This window comes from Apis dorsata, unplaced genomic scaffold (assembly GCF_000469605.1).
Source record: "Apis dorsata unplaced genomic scaffold, Apis dorsata 1.3 scaffold_265, whole genome shotgun sequence".
In the NCBI taxonomy this organism is placed as follows: domain Eukaryota; kingdom Metazoa; phylum Arthropoda; class Insecta; order Hymenoptera; family Apidae; genus Apis; species Apis dorsata.
The window spans coordinates 1379480-1397136 of NW_006263543.1; the positions used below are offsets into that span (position 1 = coordinate 1379480).

At 38.9% G+C, this 17657-nt stretch overlaps 1 protein-coding gene across 5 annotated transcripts in view; it reads left to right on the forward strand.

Annotated features, from left to right (window-relative positions):
- Window positions 1-17657, forward strand: part of LOC102671618 (endothelin-converting enzyme 1-like) — a 69270-nt gene that overhangs the window by 44066 nt on the left and 7547 nt on the right. For 3 of the 5 annotated variants that reach the window (XM_031510871.1, XM_031510872.1, XM_031510873.1), the window contains 3 exons: window positions 16738-16869; window positions 17369-17467; window positions 17560-17657. In XM_031510871.1, coding sequence (XP_031366731.1) covers window positions 16738-16869; window positions 17369-17467; window positions 17560-17657 — 329 coding nt within the window. The remainder of the gene's footprint in view (window positions 1-16737; window positions 16870-17368; window positions 17468-17559) is intronic. The other 2 variants (XM_006616565.2, XM_006616566.2) reach the window with 1 other exon arrangement.

The window sequence follows — 17657 nt, forward strand, 5'->3', positions numbered from 1 at the left end:
TTTGACTCTCGCCCGCGCAAAATGAAACATCGATGTGCCATTCCTTTCGATCACTCGATTAAACGACAATTTCTTTCTCGATGGCAAAGATTTCGAACGAGAAAATTATCGAGGATTTCTTTCGGAGAAAGGGGAAATTTTTCCAAAGCTTCGAACGATATTTTACTCGTACGTTCGTCCCTCCTCCCTCCTCTCTCGTAAATTGTGCGGCGCAATACATCACGTATCATCGAATTCCGCGGTGTTGCTACGATTCCTCTGAATTACTCGATTCTTTCGTCACCATCTGTCGTAAATCCTCGTCACTAATAAATTTCTCTCTTCTTTTTCCACCAAATGGAATCGACGAAACATCCACCTCTCCATTGAATTGTTAAACTATCGATATTGTTATCGATTAACATGTATATATCCAATAACGAGTGAAAATAATTCTTATTATCTCTTCTTCCAAGTTATTATATTCTTTTTTATACTTAATATTAATAACATGCCGTAGAACTTAAAATTCACTCGTTTCGTTTTCTCGTCTAAATTTCTTCGCTCTTGGTTTCGCAATATAACGCGTAATAAATCCACACACGACGTATCTCTCTCATAAAATCGTCTGTTTGTATCTATTCGCGCGAGGATTTTATCGTAACAATAATGGGAAACGTCGAAACGCATTACGAATAACAGGAGCACCGTGTGTCTCCACCAATCTGTCCGTCATTGTCGTCACGACTTTCGTCCGAACGAAGCCGATGGCTCGAGGCGGATAATTGCGCCCCCTCCTCTCCGAGTGAAATTGGAACGCGTCCCGATCGATCGATCGGGAACGAAACCGGCGCCGATACGATCGAAATTATTATTAATTTCGCTGGATTCGAGCTCTCGTCTTGGAGAATCGCGGGGCCAAGCACTTGGGACCCCTCTCGAATATCAATTAATACGTTTCGAAACTCGGTTCAAGCACGAGGGAGGGAGAGGGTGGAGCGTTGCGATCCAGCGTTTCGCCGCGATGACTGATCGACCCGGCTTTGCGCTCCCTCCTCGCCGATATAACGGACGAGTACAAATTATGTTTGCATTCGAAAGACGTATTGTTCGAGTTCCTTCACGGTGGGAACCGAACTTCGAGGATTAAACGTTTGTTTTGATTCACGGAGAGGATCTTCCGGACACCGCGTTCATCGATGATTAATAATGAAAGAGAAAAATATTTTAAAAGCGGATCGATGACGTTATTCGCGATCTTCAAGATAAAGATGAATCCGATTTTTATCTTGCATAATTAAGGAAAGAATAGAAATTATATATACAAATATAAATTAATAGAAAGAGAATTGAACAAATATTTTTGCAAAAATGTGTACTTTTAATGCCTCGAAAGATGAAGGATGTTCATCTTGAAAATAAAGGAATTTGTTTAATGGATCTGATTTTTATCTTGCACGTGGAAACTGATTAAGGGAAAAATACAAATTATATAAAAATATAAATAGGAAGAATTGAACAAATATTTTTGCAAATGTACTTTTAATACCTCGAGAGATGAGCAGGATCTTGAAAATAAAGAAATTTATTTAATGANTTCTGACTTTTATCTTGCTCTTGGAAATTGATTAAAGAAAAAATACAAATTATAAATTGAACAAATATTTTTGCAAGTGTTCTTTCGATGCCTCGAGAGATGAGCAGGATATACATCTTGAAAATAAAGGAATTTGTTTAATAAATCTGATTTTTATCTTGCACGTGGAAACTGATTAAGGGAAAAATACAAATTATATAAAAATATAAATAGGAAGAATTGAACAAATATTTCTGCAAATATACTTTTAATACCTCGAGAGATGAGCAGGATCTTGAAAATAAAGAAATTTATTTAATGAATCTGACTTTTATCTTGCTCTTGGAACTAAAGGAAAAATACAAATTATATAAAAATATAAATAGGAAGAATTGAACAAATATTTCTGCAAATATACTTTTAATACCTCGAGAGATGAGCAGGATCTTGAAAATAAAGAAATTTATTTAATGAATCTGACTTTTATCTTGCTCTTGGAACTAAAGGAAAAATACAAATTATATATACAAATATAAATTGAACAAATATTTTTGCAAGTGTACTTTCGATTATTTATTTTATTATTTCGAGAGACGATCAGGAAAGGGAGAGACAGAGAGAGGATACGGTGTCGGGAATTTAGAGATCGAATCGGAGATTTTTCTCATTTTTTCGTGGAACGTAAATGCGTCCCGAAGAAATCTGGCCCAGCCGCAAGCCGAGACGTCGGGTACACTTGACCTACTTGTCGATTCTGTCGAAATCTCAATCCCGATATTAACCGTGATAGTGCCGATTTAATCCATAAGTATTCGCGGTATGCGGCCCGACGTGATCGATGGAATGTCGGCGAGCTAATTAGGTTGCCTCTACCCGTCGAATAAGCCATCGTGGCCGGATATCTGCCTCGTTATCTCGATAAAAAATAGCGAGATCGAGAAAACGGAGAAGTAACATTCTCGAAAACTCATTTATACTTGCTTTACTGTAGTTGCTTTGGGAATAATTTATAACGTTATCGATACTTGCAACTTGTTATTTCGAAAAGAAAGTATTCGAAAGTTAAAACTGTAGAAATATGCGTGTTAAATTCTTGAAAGTACTTTTCCAATTAATATAAGATACATTTTGCGGACTATTACTTTCTAAGACTTTATTCCTTTCTAAGACAAAATTGTCTTCAAAACACGAAAGAATACGAAAACTTTGATAATGGATTTCCCTTTAAAAGAGATTTTCTAAAAAATTCTGCACGAATCGTGTATCTATTTATCTATTTTTCGAATTGTAAAATAATGATCTACTTTTCACGCATACACAAAGTTAAAAAAAAGAAAGTCTCACAAATGTGTACATCAGTGAAACATAGGAGGAGGATTCTGATCAAGATAAATTCACCAACCTACTCCTCGTCCTTTTTCGATTTTAAGATCTCTTAGAAGGAAGGAGGGAGCTTGAATGAACGCGAGACGTGAGGTCGCGAAGGGAGGAAGTTTATAAATGATTCGCGGTTTAAATATCGTGGATTTGTGAGAGAGATGTAAGAAAACCGTGCGTGCATGCACGATCAGGCCGTGTGTACATAAACGGATGATGGAATCTCTTAAGGTGTGAATAGTGCGTGACGAGCGAGAAGAAACCAAACACCGAGTATGAAAACGAGGCTTTTCCGGATAGAGCATCACGGTTTTCAACATCTAAAAATAGTTTATCTATCTCTGCACACAAGCCTCGCTTGTGAAGAATGCGAGAACAAGAAATTCCTTGCAACTTTGGGGGATTAATTGTCTTTGGACACGCGATGGAATTTCGAAATTCGAGACAACGCAAAGGGGACGCAATTTTTCGTATGCGAAAGACATACGAAATGATGATCCGATAACGAAATCGGATCGAAATTTCTGGAGCGCGAATGTTATTCAGTGAATTTTATTTCATTTTGTTTTTTTTGTTTTTGCTTTGCGAATCGAAGATATTTCTATAATTTTGGGATAAATTTAGTTTGGTAAAGGAGTTTTTTTCGAACAAATTTGGCTTTGTCTTTTGAATAACATCGCGTTATTTAAAATTGTGCGTGTATTTATTCGATATAAATTTCGATTCGATTCGATAGAGAGCAAGGATGGAGAACGATTGGAATCGTTTGTTCGAATAAATAGAAAGATAAATATACTATTAAAAATCGTTCACATTGCGCGTGAAAAGTTTCAAAAGTATCAAAAACATCTCTAACCTAAAGAATTCCACTAAACAAATATCGTTTCGATTGATTAGTTTCGCATAAGAGAGAAAGAGAGAGAGGCGAACGTTGCGTTGTTAAAATCGTTAGATCGTGTGTTTGAAAAGTTTCGTTATCTCGATTGAAGTGGAGATCGTTTCAGTGAAACAGAATTGGGGCGGCAATTGGAACTAGGAACGGGAAAAGAAGTGGAAGAAAAATGGAAAGACGAGAAACGATTTGTTCTACTTTAATCTAAGGGGGAGGCTAAATATGAGAAGTTTCATTAAACTGCTTCTCATATTATGTCTCTTGTATTTATCAAATATCCTTTCGCTGTATTATCATAAAATTGGACTTTTCTTGTTTGTACGTACGTAACGTCATTTCAACGATTCTCAAAATTGAACTGAAAACTTTGGCCATCGACGTGAGAATCAAGAGAGCTTGCACAATCCTACGTAATTCACGATCGACTTATATCAATTTCGAAAGGAGATATACTTTTCAGAGATACGACTCGACGCAATGAAGCATTGTGAACGATATTTCCACGAGATGCGATTCGTCCCAAATTAAAGACAACGGTCTCGCTTTACTCGGAGGAAAAGGGAGGGAAGAAAAAAGACATATCTCAACGCGGCCGTTCTGTCCCCGTGAAAGGTGCCGTGTCGCGTGTTTTATTACGGTATACTTTTTCCACCACCACGCGATAAATCTCGCGCAAATTTGTACGCCCGATCGTCTCGTGGGAATCGCGTTTCGAGCAAAACGTCCTCCTAATATCCGTTGTAGATCCATTACGACGATCTTGTTGCCTAGATTTTTTTTTTCGTTTTTTTTTTGTCAGAGGATGACGAGACACCGGATGAAAGGAGAGGAAAGATTTTTAGAAAGCTGATTTCGTTGATCTTTTGAAGTTGAGTAATGCACAGAAATGGAAAAAGTAAATTTGTTGTGTTGAAAGGAATTGTAATTAAAATGGAGAGAGTTAAGAGGTAAATTTTGATCGTGAAATTTTTTGAAGATATGTGAAAGAGAAAAAAAGAAATTGTGATCACAAGTGCTTCGAAAGTTTTGAAAAATAAAATAAATAAAAGAAAAAAAGGAAAAGTTGAAAATTAGGAGACAAAATCTGATCCTTTGATGATCTTAATTTCAAGCATAGATTTTTTCATTTTTTTCCTCAGAGACACCGGATGAAAGGAGACGAAAGATTTTTAGAAAGCTGATTTCGTTGATCTTTTGAAATTGAATAATGCACGGATGGAAATGGAAAAGTAAATTTGTTGTATCGAAAGGAATTGTAATTAGAATGGAAAGAATTAAATTCTGATCGTGAGATTCTTTGAAGGTATGTGAAAGAGAAAAAAAGAAATAAATTGTGATCACAAGTGCTTCGAAGGTTTTGAAAATTTTGAAAAATAAAATAAATAAAAGAGAGAAAGGAAAAGTTGAAAATTAGGAGACAAAATCTGATCCTTTGAAGATCTTAATTTCAAAATATTAGAGAAGAGAAAAGGAAAAAAGTCGAGGAAAAAAAAGAAAAAGCTCTCCTTTGAAGATCTCGGCAAGCTCGACATTTCGAATTACAAAATAAAAGGAAAATTTAAGAAATTTTAGAATCTCTTTCTTCTAAAAGAACGTTCAAAAATCGCAAGCTTTGACATTAATGGAAGATAAAATCGTCTTTTTGCAGTTTATTCATACAAACGTAAATCGATTCGTGAAACGATATGAATAGCTTTTATCGATACCATTAAGTTTAATCTTGTGTATACTATTAGATATATGTATATATATCTATATCTATATATATATATATAACCATTCGAAAAGTCAAAAGGAAATGGGAACGCATATAGCCGTATATGGAACTATAAAGCTTACATAGTGGAAACGTACGATTTTTATTTCAGCGCTCGTTATCGACGTCTCGAGGACATTACGCCAGTCTCGTTTCTCGAATATGGTTTTCTAAGTGGTCGCAATTTCCCCGCGACACGGTTAACTGACCGAAATCAACCGATCTCGAATCAAATATTCGAGCTCGCGATCGAGGACAACAATCGAAATAACCATCCGTCTTGATTAACCTAACTCTTACGAGACTTTTATCCCAGATCCGCTCCCCCATGCTCGATCCTCGGAATCGAGATCGACCCGCTCGGAGGAGAGAGGCGAATTTTTCTCCAACTCGGTTAAATTGAAATTTATCTCGCGGACGAGTTATGCTTCCATCTTCTCCGATTCACGCCCTCCTTCCCCCTCCCCGAGGGATGGAAACAAGGAAGTGAATTAAGATGAAATGTGGACTCCTCGTCGTGCAACTACGAGGCAACTCGAGAGAGAGTCCCCTCGGAAGAACTCTTGGCCCCTGGTTCGCCTTCTCTTCTTCCCATTCCCCGAAGATTCCTTTCTACCGCGAATTCGTGTAATTAATTCCTCCTATTTCAATTTTTCTCCCGATTTTCGAGAGGAAAATGATACGCCAAATCAAATTTGCAAAAAAGGTTTAGAAAAAAGGTTTGGAAAAGCGGGACGAAACGATCGACACGTTTATTCGCTTGTCTCCCTTATTATAGCTTTGCGAAAAATTGATATGTAATTCACGAAGCCTTAGCATCGCGCAAAATGACGTAACGAAATAAATACGTACCCATACACACAGATTTATAGACACAGTTAGGAGCGAATGAGGCACGATTCTCGTGATCGATAATCGATGAAGGACAATCGAGCACGTGTTATTCGAAACGCAACTTAAATCCATTACTGCTAAATCGATCGCGAATTTGATTCTAAGCTTCTTTAAATTTTCTTCAGATATGAAATTAAAATTTATCTTCCTCTCTCGAACAAATAAAATTCTAACACTGAACAATTCTTCGTTCGATATCACGAACCAAAGTTGGCCATTAAATCATTGAAAAAGTAAAAATTTCGAATAAAGTTATCTTAAATAATTACTCGTTAAAACGCTTAAATAACATTTATTCGTACTTATTATGATCACAGAGGTTAATTTGACGTTACAATTATTTGCAATTATTGTATAACTTTATTCGTAACTTCAACTATTAAATTTTCCCCATAAATTCCCTGTCAATCCAACCAGTCATTTCCTTGTCCCTTCGTTTAAATACAATAATAATGATTCGTGGATTCCAGTTGCACGAAAGAAAATGAATTGAATTTTCCCTCGATCAATTTGGAGCCGATCACTCTGCACGGCCCTTTCCTCGATATAATAAAGATGGCTGCCCTTAATACAGTTTCGCGAATTCAACCTTATCAACGAGCGCTACGTACTGGGCAAATGAAGAAGTTGGCACAAGTTAGTAGTTTACGGGTTCAGTTTACGACGGCGAGTCATAACTGTCTCGCGGTGCAACACTTAGACTGGAATTAATTCTCGCGGGGGAAACGGTAATATTGCAAGTGATTTGCTAAGATCGTATCCGCCAGTGTTATGCCTAGGCCAATGGAGACTAGGCCGAGGCATAATGCCAAATAACGACGCTATTATACATACGAAGGGAATTATTGCGAGATGATGCCCTAAATTTTGACGTTTCCATTGTTGTGTTGTCCACGAAACTCGATCAAATCTTAAACGAATGGATATTCCCATATTCTTTTATAATTGTGCATTCCATTATTTTTCCATAAAAGAAAAATGATTGATGATTGATTCCATACTTTTTTACTTGCAGCGAATTTTTAATTTCTTCTGTTTTCTAAAGGATTTTTTAATATTAGATAATGTGCCAATTATGTAGCAGATTTCATCCATCTTTTTTATCTTCCATTTCAACAGTTAACACGTTTCGATATTTCATTCTATGAAACCAAAGTTAATTTCAAATTAAATTTTATTTCCGATTTTATCTTCTTTCGTCCATGATAAGAAAACTGGACGTCTGTTACGTACGTTGTTACGTGTATGGTTCGAGATAGGTACAATCTTCGCATCCAGTATTTTGCGATATTGGGATATTCGAATAATCAGAATATCTGGAATAGGAGTCTGTCAAAAAAATCGAGAACATCGACGAAATCGAGCGTCTCTCGAGATACCTTTCTCCGCGATAATCCACGGTGAAGCGGATTTCTCCGAACGTATTAGCGGAGCATTTCCATCAATTTAGCCCGTTGAGAATGGAAGAAATTCAAAACGATTACACGCGAGATTGCGAGATTCAGAGATGGGGATGGGATTCCGCTTGATTTCGCAATATGAATCGATGAATGAAGAGCACCGTTCCGCGGGAACGGAAGGGAAACAGGATCTTACAGGAGTGAAGAAAAGAGAAATAAGGGTGGAGAAAAAGATCGATGACTGAGGATGCGTCCGAGGAGGAGATTCTGGAAATTCTTGCAAAATCTCGGTTACGAAATCTTGGTCGCGTCTTGGTCCACCCGCATCGATTTCGTTCATTCGTTTCGATCGAAAAATTCTCGTATTGTTGGATTTGTGACGAGAGAGAGCAGGTGGAGAGGGAGAAATAATTTTTTGGATTTATCGCTGCCTCGATCGCTTGTTAACAATTACGAAGAAGCGAGGGGGTCGTTCAACTTTGGAAGATGGTCGTAATCTCGTCGATGGAGGAGCAACACCGGTTCTCTTCGGGATAATTAATTTCTCGATGGAAGTTTTAAGCAAAGGATGGTAGCCTGAACCGAACTCGGAGATGCATTGGGCGTAATGATTATGAGAACGGTGAATTACGAGGGGAGCGTTTCCTCGTAAATTTGACGATATATCCGCCAGAATAATCTTTCTTGGCGGATAAAACCGTCCGGATTGAAGCGGATTTTCGCCCGCTTCCGGGAATTTAATCTTCGTAATTGATTCATTCCACGAGGTTAGAAGTCGAGCGATACGCGTTCACGGACGAACATTTTTCGCGTTTCCCCTCTCTGCAAAATGCATCACGGACGGGTAAACAAAATTTAACCCTTCTTTTTCTTGTTTTTCTTTTTTTTTTCTTTTGGCCAGGCTCGGGATAAAATTTTTCTTTTTCCTAGGCCGGCAAATTAAACAAAGGGCCGAGGCCGAAACGAAATTGCGAAACGGTGGCGTAAATGAAGCACGACTCCCGGCAGAAATTCCTCCGCCGAGACCCCGAAAGAATGTTTCTCTTTCACGGCGCAAGAGGGGTTGTGTTGTTTTGAAAAAAATATACTCGAAAGAAACGGCGAAACCAAAACTCGGCCAATTGTAACGCGGAAACAAGGGGGCTTAATTAACCGGGGACTCGTTCCCTCAAAACGTCGAGTCTGAAATTAGCAAATTCAACAATGCTGCGCGAATCTATGACGCGTCTTAATACAATTCATAATTATACCAATATTAATATTACACTTTTGTCGTGTTGTTCTCCGGGGACGAATTTTACGAAGGGAGGGAAAAAAAATTTCGTCAATTTATTTTATACGATCAAGGTATATACATCGAATAACTTTTTGATTGGATTTCAAACGGATTAAAGTCGTTAAAACTTTCGTGGATGGACAATTAAAAGTCGTATCAATTTAATTGAAGAGTTTGCGGGTTGAATAAGAAAAGGTTTGCAATCGCTCGTGACTCGAGTTTAGAAAAGGAAATGATTGTTTATTACACTTGGCGTTAAACGGACGATATTCGTTAAATAATCATCGTCAACGTAAGAATATTGTTCTTCCCCTCTCCCTCGCTGGAAAGTGATCGATATTCGAGATCGATCGAAAAAATTCTATTCGAGATTTAAAAAAGAAGAAGAAGAAGAAGAATAAGAATACAGAAAGTAAATCCATTTGCCATTTTTCACGGTCTTTAACGCGACGAACATTAATTCAGCCATCGCCAAGGTGAATGGAGAACCATCGTCTCGAATCTATTCAACCGTGACGTTTAATAAATGATTACACGTCGTTTTTTCCAATTCCTCTTCTTTCACCGTTTCCAATCCCTTTCGTCCCCCTCTCCTCTTTTAAATTTTTACACGGACACTCTTTCTGAGTCTCTCTCCCTTCGATAAGTTTAAACACCCGCCACCTCGTTCACCAACGAACGAACGAACGAAATTTCACGAGAGATCGGATAAAGATCGGTCGAATAAATAGCCGGATTCGTTGCTGCCCTACTTGCCTCCCTCCTCTTCTTCCCCCTCCATGACAATCGGTGTATACACGCGGCGGATCGGTGCTTTCCGGTTCAAATTACACCGATCCGCTGCCCTCTCGAGCCGCCCTCTCGACTTTACCCTCTCGCCGCGGATCCTCTCGAATGGATATCGAGAACTCGACGCGGCCGCGTGTATAATCGAGCTCGAAAGGGAAATGGCTCGCGTGCGAGGCTCTCTTTCCTTCGTTTCGAGTTCACAATCAACCGTGCCGCTGTAGAAATATAGGATAAGAGGGAGGAAAGGGTATAGACCGCTCGAGCAGCCTCGAGAGATTAATTAAGAGACACTCGCAGCCCTATCATAACTATACAATTTCGACGATCTATATTTCTTAATTGTTCGTACTGAGCGGGGATCTTGATGTCGTTTGATCTTCTTAATTATAAGGAAACGTTTAAAAGAGAATGATTGTGAGTTACGTGAAAATGAAGATTTTTTTTTTTTTTTTTTATTATCATCTGGTGATAAATTTTGCGAGAATAAAATTTGCTGCGATAAATACACAATCGTGCGACGTGAATATTTTGTATTGAAAATGAAATGTGAATAAATTTTGTATTGAGATCGGAAAATGAGGAAAATGAGGGGAAAAATTAAACGGGAAAATCAATTTTGCCCGAATATTTGAAAACGATAAAAAGGGATACGAAGTTTCGATAATATAAAATACAAATTTCAAATTAATTAATAATTTCTCAGCCATTCTTATTCTTTTTTTTTTCCTGCATTTTAATTTCCTGCGTTTATCGTTATATTACGGATTGAAAAAGAAAAAAGGAAAAAATCCGTTTTCATAAATCATCGCCCAAAAATTTTTATCGCCCGAACTCCACATCCAAGAAATGAATTTCATCTCGTATTTCGGAGAGGCTTTAATTTTCTATGCGCATCCTCTTCGTGGCTCTCTTAAAAGCTCTATAATACGTATAATTTACGACGACCAACCGCTACGCTTGGTCCATAAATATTACACGCATTACGTGCTCGCGTCTAAACAATTCACTCGAATTCACTCGAAATTCGATAATTCTTAACAATTGATACACGTATATAAATTATCCAATTAATTTGCCTAATGGATCGAAAAGAAGCACGATCGCCGTTCGTTCTAACATTGTATAGTTACCATCCTCTCGATTCTCGGCGGATTTCATCGGATACAACGGAACATTCGGATACACGGGCTCGATTAAATTTAATAAAGCCCGATAAATTTTCGAATTCTGGCCGGGCAGCATCGATATTAATTCGCGCGATGAATATTAATAGCCGTCGTTGACTGACTTGGCGAGATACGTTCGACCACATTCTCGAACATTCTCCTCGTTTCTTTTTTTTCTCTCCCCCAACCAAAAATCGAACGTTTCCTCGCCAGAGATCTCGTTTCGTTTCGTTTCTTACACGCGGATTCCCATTCTTCGCGAGGAGGATGAAAATTGGATCCAAGCTTTATTTTTTTACTCCTTTTATTTCTCTCTCTCTTCCTCCTTTCCTTTCTCTTCCCCTATCGAATTCGTTAATTTTCGATAGGATTTCCTTCGAGAGTCGACTCTCTCCACGATCTCTCCCGGTTATCGAATCGGTTCGTCACGCCGATTCAATTCGGTCGAATCGATCGCATCGAAGTCAGGCAAAGTCCCTGGACGCAGAGGGGGGAATGTGTCGCGCGACGATCTCGATTAATAAAGCGAGAGGTTATATCGAGTCATCCCTTCTCCCACCCCACCCCACGCTTTTAATGAAATTTCCCGCAATGTTTACGAAGCGAGGACGACGAATCGACGACGACGGTAATTAAAAGTCTCGCGTAACGCGTATAACTTCTCCGGAATAAACGCGCGAAAATTCTGACCGGATATGGCTGCGGTTTCGTTCTCCGTGTATCTGTGTCCTCGTCCGAATATTTTCCAACTTGTTAATTCAACTTTCCATATTTTATTCCAGAAATTTATTTATTTACATAGGAAAGTTTTATCGTAACGATCTCGTAATTTCTCCTTTCATGTTCGAGAGTATCGATGCGCGGTCAAGATATTCGATCGAGGTAACGTAGAGCGACAATTTTCAACTCGCGGGGGATTAAAAACTTTGTTCCGCGATGAATCTGCGTAATAAGCAGTTTTTCCGCCGATTTATCGCGGTAAATATGACTGTCGCTTCTGCCTTTCCGGCAAATCCCTCGCTTTACAAATGAAACCATCTCGCGGCTGTTTGAGCGAGGAGTGGAAAGCAAACGTTGCACGGAAGACATTTAAACTTAAAGGAAATTGGCGCGGATTTAAACTCGTGACGTTACATTCGCATGTTTGAATAAATTTTCGAATGTTTGAAGATTTTAAATTCTCATCGGTCACTCTCGAGTCGATTTTTTTTTTTTTTTTTATATCCTTTGCACTATTTAATGAGAAGATATTATACATTGAATACTATAATACGATCGATTGCAGATAGCCTTCTAGAAGAAATTCGGGTTAACTTTTAAAAAAGCCTAAATACACGGCACGTGGAACAGGCGATATTTTCCCTCGAGTCTCGCTTATGGAACGTTTCGAAACGAAATTAACTTATGAAAATGGCATTACCGTCTCCTTTCCCGGGAAATTTTCCGTTCTTCGTCGAATATTCCGATATACAAGATATTATTCACCTTTGAACACTCGATTTTAGGGGCAAGAACGCACGAATATACCAAGTAGACGAAAAAATTTCCGTGATGAAAATATCGATATATTAAAACTTATACCTGTTTTTAACATGTAGAATTAATTCTCGAAAGATGTCGAATCGATACAGAGGGGAAGCTCGTCTGGTCCGTGAAACTATTCATCCACGATTTATTCTCGACCCATCCCCGACCTCACAGCCACTCGGCTCGCTTTCATATCCGCCACCGTGTTCCACCATTTCGTCACCGTCACTCTAATTAAGCCTGGAAATTCGACTAAATGCATCCTGGGCCCGTTCAAATAGTCGTGGATTTAGACGCCGATCCGAGCAGCCGTTCCCTTCACCCGTTTCCTCTCATCTACGACGATTTCTTCCCCCGACGCTTGTGGGGGACGCGTTACATGCAAATCGAATTGAAATTTAAATTAATGATCCCACGTGGCCTCAGCAGGCGCTGCCTCGAGGATTCCCCGCTATTCCATCTTTGATAATCCGTTCTATATTGCGCGATCTGATCTGCAGGATGGACCTTGTTTAAGAAAAGAAGATCCGTTTGAATACGAAATACGAGAAATACAATATTTAGTACTGTTGTATTGGAAAAGCGCGAAGAAAAGGATATTCTTCTTTTATTTTTCTGAAAAAAAATTCTGGAGGTCACTTCGTCGAAGCGAGACGTTTTTCAAAGGGAAAGACGTTTTCGTCAGGAAAGATAAAAATTTGTTCAGGGGAGAAAACGATGTGTGTTTCTTCAAAGTGAAACGTATATCCTTACATCCCGCAATTACATTAAGCCAGTTTATGAAAACCAAAACGAGACGCAATTTTCGCCGAGCTCTTTGTTCCGCTAATTACAGCAAACGAACACAGAGCCCATTTTGCTTAATTCCTGAAAACGATGAGCGGCCACGCGAAGCCGGCTTTGTCGCAGTCTGGATTTAATAAATTCACCGTTTCGCCGTTTTATATCACGGGCGTGTAAGCTGTTTTACGTATATTTTTACCGCGTTTCCTCTAGATCCTCCTAGAAAGGATAAGTAAGTAAGTTAAGCCGGCGAGAATAAAGAATAAGGACGTTTCGCTCGAGAATTATTCGATTCGTCTTATTAATTTATATTCCAATCTCGTTTTCATTGGTAAAAATTTTTAAACGAATGATGAGAATTTCAATCGTTGGATAAAATTCATCGTGTGAAATCAGATTTTGAACATTTTATATATTTTTTTGAACATCGAAAGAACGTTCTTTCCTGGATCGATTTTTTAAAATTTCCACGGGCGAAATTTCATCGAGTGAGAAATTTTAAAGGTTCAATTTTTTTCGAATTAAACGAGATCTACGTTTTACATTCCTTCGTTCGATTTTTCGAGCAAAATTTCCAGAGAAAAAAAATCGAACCTAATTGACATCCTGATCCATTCAACAAATTTTAAATGCTATCGATTTTTTAAATTAACGAGATAACATATTCCCAAAATTTTCAAAGTACGATTTCGTCAACACCGAATGAAATTTTAAGCGTTAATTTTTCGAATTAACGAAATATAATATTTTCTTTCAAAATACTTAACATATTTTCGATCGATTGAATGAAAAATTCGACAGAAAGGAAAAGTTTGCCGCGTTGATACACCTCTTACAGCATTGCGAACAATCGAGCCAGCTAAGCTAATTAATTTGCATCCGTTCGTTTACAGTTCGTCCTCGAGAATCCACTCAGCCGGATTCTGGAACCTTCCTCTCTCTTCGACTTCCTTCTCCCTCCCCTCTCATTCTCATTACCTTCTCCCTTACTTCGAAGGCGAAGCCTCCACCACGCCCGTCTCTAAATTCGGCAAAAGTGGAGATCGGCAAAATTGCTTTTTCAAAATTTCCATCAGCAGAGAACAAAGTGGGCCGAGTTTCCAATGGATATCCGGAATATCCGATTGCCAATCTCCACGTAACTGAGACGTATCCCCCCCTCCCCTTTTCACCACCCCTTTTCTCTCGAATGAATTTTTCCTCGGGACAGGATCTTCCTCGATTTCTTCGCCTCGTTTCGACACGGGATCCTCGATCGCGCTTTCCAATTCCCCTCCGCGCGAATAAAAAAACACGAACAGGCGGATATTGCTTTAGTTACCATACCATTGTGTCCCCTTCTCTCCATGGCTTCATTTATTATTGAAAGAAATGACGTGGAGGAACACGTGGAGGATAGGCCGAGGATCCATATCAACTAGGCATCGATGCGAAAATTGGGATGGAATTGGGTCGCGTTTCTATTTTTTTTTTCTTCTTTTTTCGCGGAGAAAGAAATGTGGTGCACGTTGAGTGAATAAAACGCGGAGAAAGAGGAGGAGAGCGCGACTTGATGGCACACCTTGATGGCAAGAGGAAAGAAGGAATTCGCAGATAAGGGCCCATCCATACTCGACTTTCTTTTAATTCAATTGAAAATCGCGTTATATATACCCGATTTCGGACAGGGGATGACTGGAAAAAGTGTCGAGTTGCGTCTCGATCACCGTCGAATGGCCGTTCGAGTGACGTTCTTCGACGCGTGATCAAAGGGATGATGGAAAGGAGAAATCCTTGGAATTGAACATTGAAAATCGAGATGGAATTTCGTGAATCTCTCTATACAAGTTGGAAATAAAACGGAAATTACAATATTTTTCTTCGTATCCCTCGCGCTTTAAACGTATGATTCCGGTTTATCGCGTGGAAAGATGCTCGTTCGACGAGCAAGAGAAGATATGTTGCAAGAAATTGCAATGCTCTCCTCTTCTTTCAACCGGATTGTATAAAAGATGATGGCGGTAAACGATTCTGATTCGTGATCGTATATATATAAATATGAAGAACAAATATTCCAAGGAATCATCGTACTCTTGTAAAAAAGTACGAGATTGCAAAAAAATGGCGAGGAACGATATCTCAGCGGAAGATATTTCGGCGAGCTCTGTGTTTCCACGTTCTCAGGGGGACGCGTGAAAACTTGTTCCCTCTCAGGAGGAATAAATGGAGGAGGAAGAGAAAGAGAGAGAGAGAGAGAGGGAGAAATCTGCTCGATAGTCGTGCCGTTACGTTGCATATACGAAAGCATTTCGAGAAGTTCATCCAACAGAGGGGCGAATTCCCGTGGGTGGGCTAAAGCTTTCCTCGAGCGGAAAAGTTCCCGGTGTGAGAAAAGTGTGGCAAAGATAGAGGAACACAGCCTCGGTGTCGAACAGTCTTATCGACGTTGCTTTCGATCGTTTCCTTTTTTTTCTTCTTTATTTTTTTTTTTTTTCTTTATACCCTTCTCGTTTTCTTCGAGAGTCGCAACACCCGGAAGCGTCCATCGATCTCTTGCGAAATTATTTACGCTCGAATAATTCCTATGTCCCTCTTCCGAGTGGAGTTCGCGTCTAAAAATTTCTATCGATGGTATCTCGAGCGATGAAGAAGAGCGAATAAAGAAAGAAGAATTGTATTTTCAATTTACGACGATTTAATTTTTTATCGGGAAAGTTTCTTCTCGGAAACTTGATCGTGTTGTTCGATTAATTTTTATTAAAGTTCGATTCTCTTTCTCTGGATCGTCGTGGACCGAACGTCGAATCGATTGAATACTTCGCTTCACTCCCCGTTATTTTCAGAAACGATTTAATCCAATTCAATTTTTCCATCCGTAAAAGTTTCCCCGGATATCGCGCGAATTGGATCGAATTTTTGTTTCTCTGTATTTTTTTTTTTTTTCTTTTTTTCGAAACGATCGGAGTTTTTAATCACGAAACTTCGAACTTCTTGGATTCTCGTATTTTCAGAAACAATGTAGTTTCCATTTCCCCGCCGCGGAAGTTTATGAATACCTTCGAGGCTTTTTCGCCTTCGTGTTCGCCGTTTGTGGCTTCTTCGAGAATCATCGATCTTCTTCTTCTTCTTCTTGTTCCGCGGATGAAGACGTATATACGACGTCTTTCTTCCGTTTCACGATCCTGATCCTTCGACGATCAAGGGATACCAGCTGATCCTTTCGAAGCGAATATCTTCACCCTCCTCCTCTGAGCACGTTTACACGCGCTCGACCGATTAAATACACGGGAAACGGTTCGTCGTAATCGAACGATTTCACGGAGCAGACGGTTATTATTTTCAGAGTAAGATGGAGGAGCTAAGATCGAGAAGGATTCACAGAATCGTCGAAGGTTTCCTACCGAAGAGTATGGATCCGAAAGATCGCGCATCGGAGACCGATCTGCTGTTACAATTCTGTCTGTCTCTCAGCAAGGTGAGCGATAAACATTTTTTTTTCTCCAAATAATAATCATTCAAGCCTTCTAAATCTAAGGAAAAAAAAAAGGAAGGCTTGAATTTATTCATCACGATTTATCCAAATAATAATCATTCAAGCCTTTTAAAACTAAGAAAAAAGAAAAAGGAAGGCTTGAATTTATTCACGATTTATTTAAATAATAATCATTCAAAACTTTTAAATCTAAGAAAGAAAAAAAAAAGAAGACTTGAATTTATTCATCACGATTTACCCAAATAATAATCATTCAAGCCTTCTAAAACTAAGAAAAAAGAAAAAAGAAGGCTTGAATTTATTCACGATTTATTTAAATAATAATCATTCAAGACTTTTAAATCTAAAGGGAAAAAAAGGAAGGCTTGAATTTATTCATTACAATTTACCCAAATAATAATCATTCAAGCCTTCCAAATCTAAGGAAAAAAAAAAAAAAAAGAAAGGCTTTATTCATCACGATTCAAATGTTGATCCCCAGATATATCCGAAGCACAAGGATCTGTACAATTGGGTGGACGTGGACCAAAGGGTGTACGTGCCGTTCAACATGTCCTATCTCCAGGAGAGTTTCGGTTATGTGAGTAAAAGGTCGAACACATTATTGTATCGCGATCACGTAGGCGATTTTTGAGAGGAAAAGTGACTTGGTCCCGTTCGTTCCCGGGTTAGATAAGGTGGGGGACGCTGCTGAACGCCACTCTAGGCGCTGCCACTGCCGATCTTTACAATCACAGCAGCCGCAATCGGGATCGGGCCCATTACGGCTA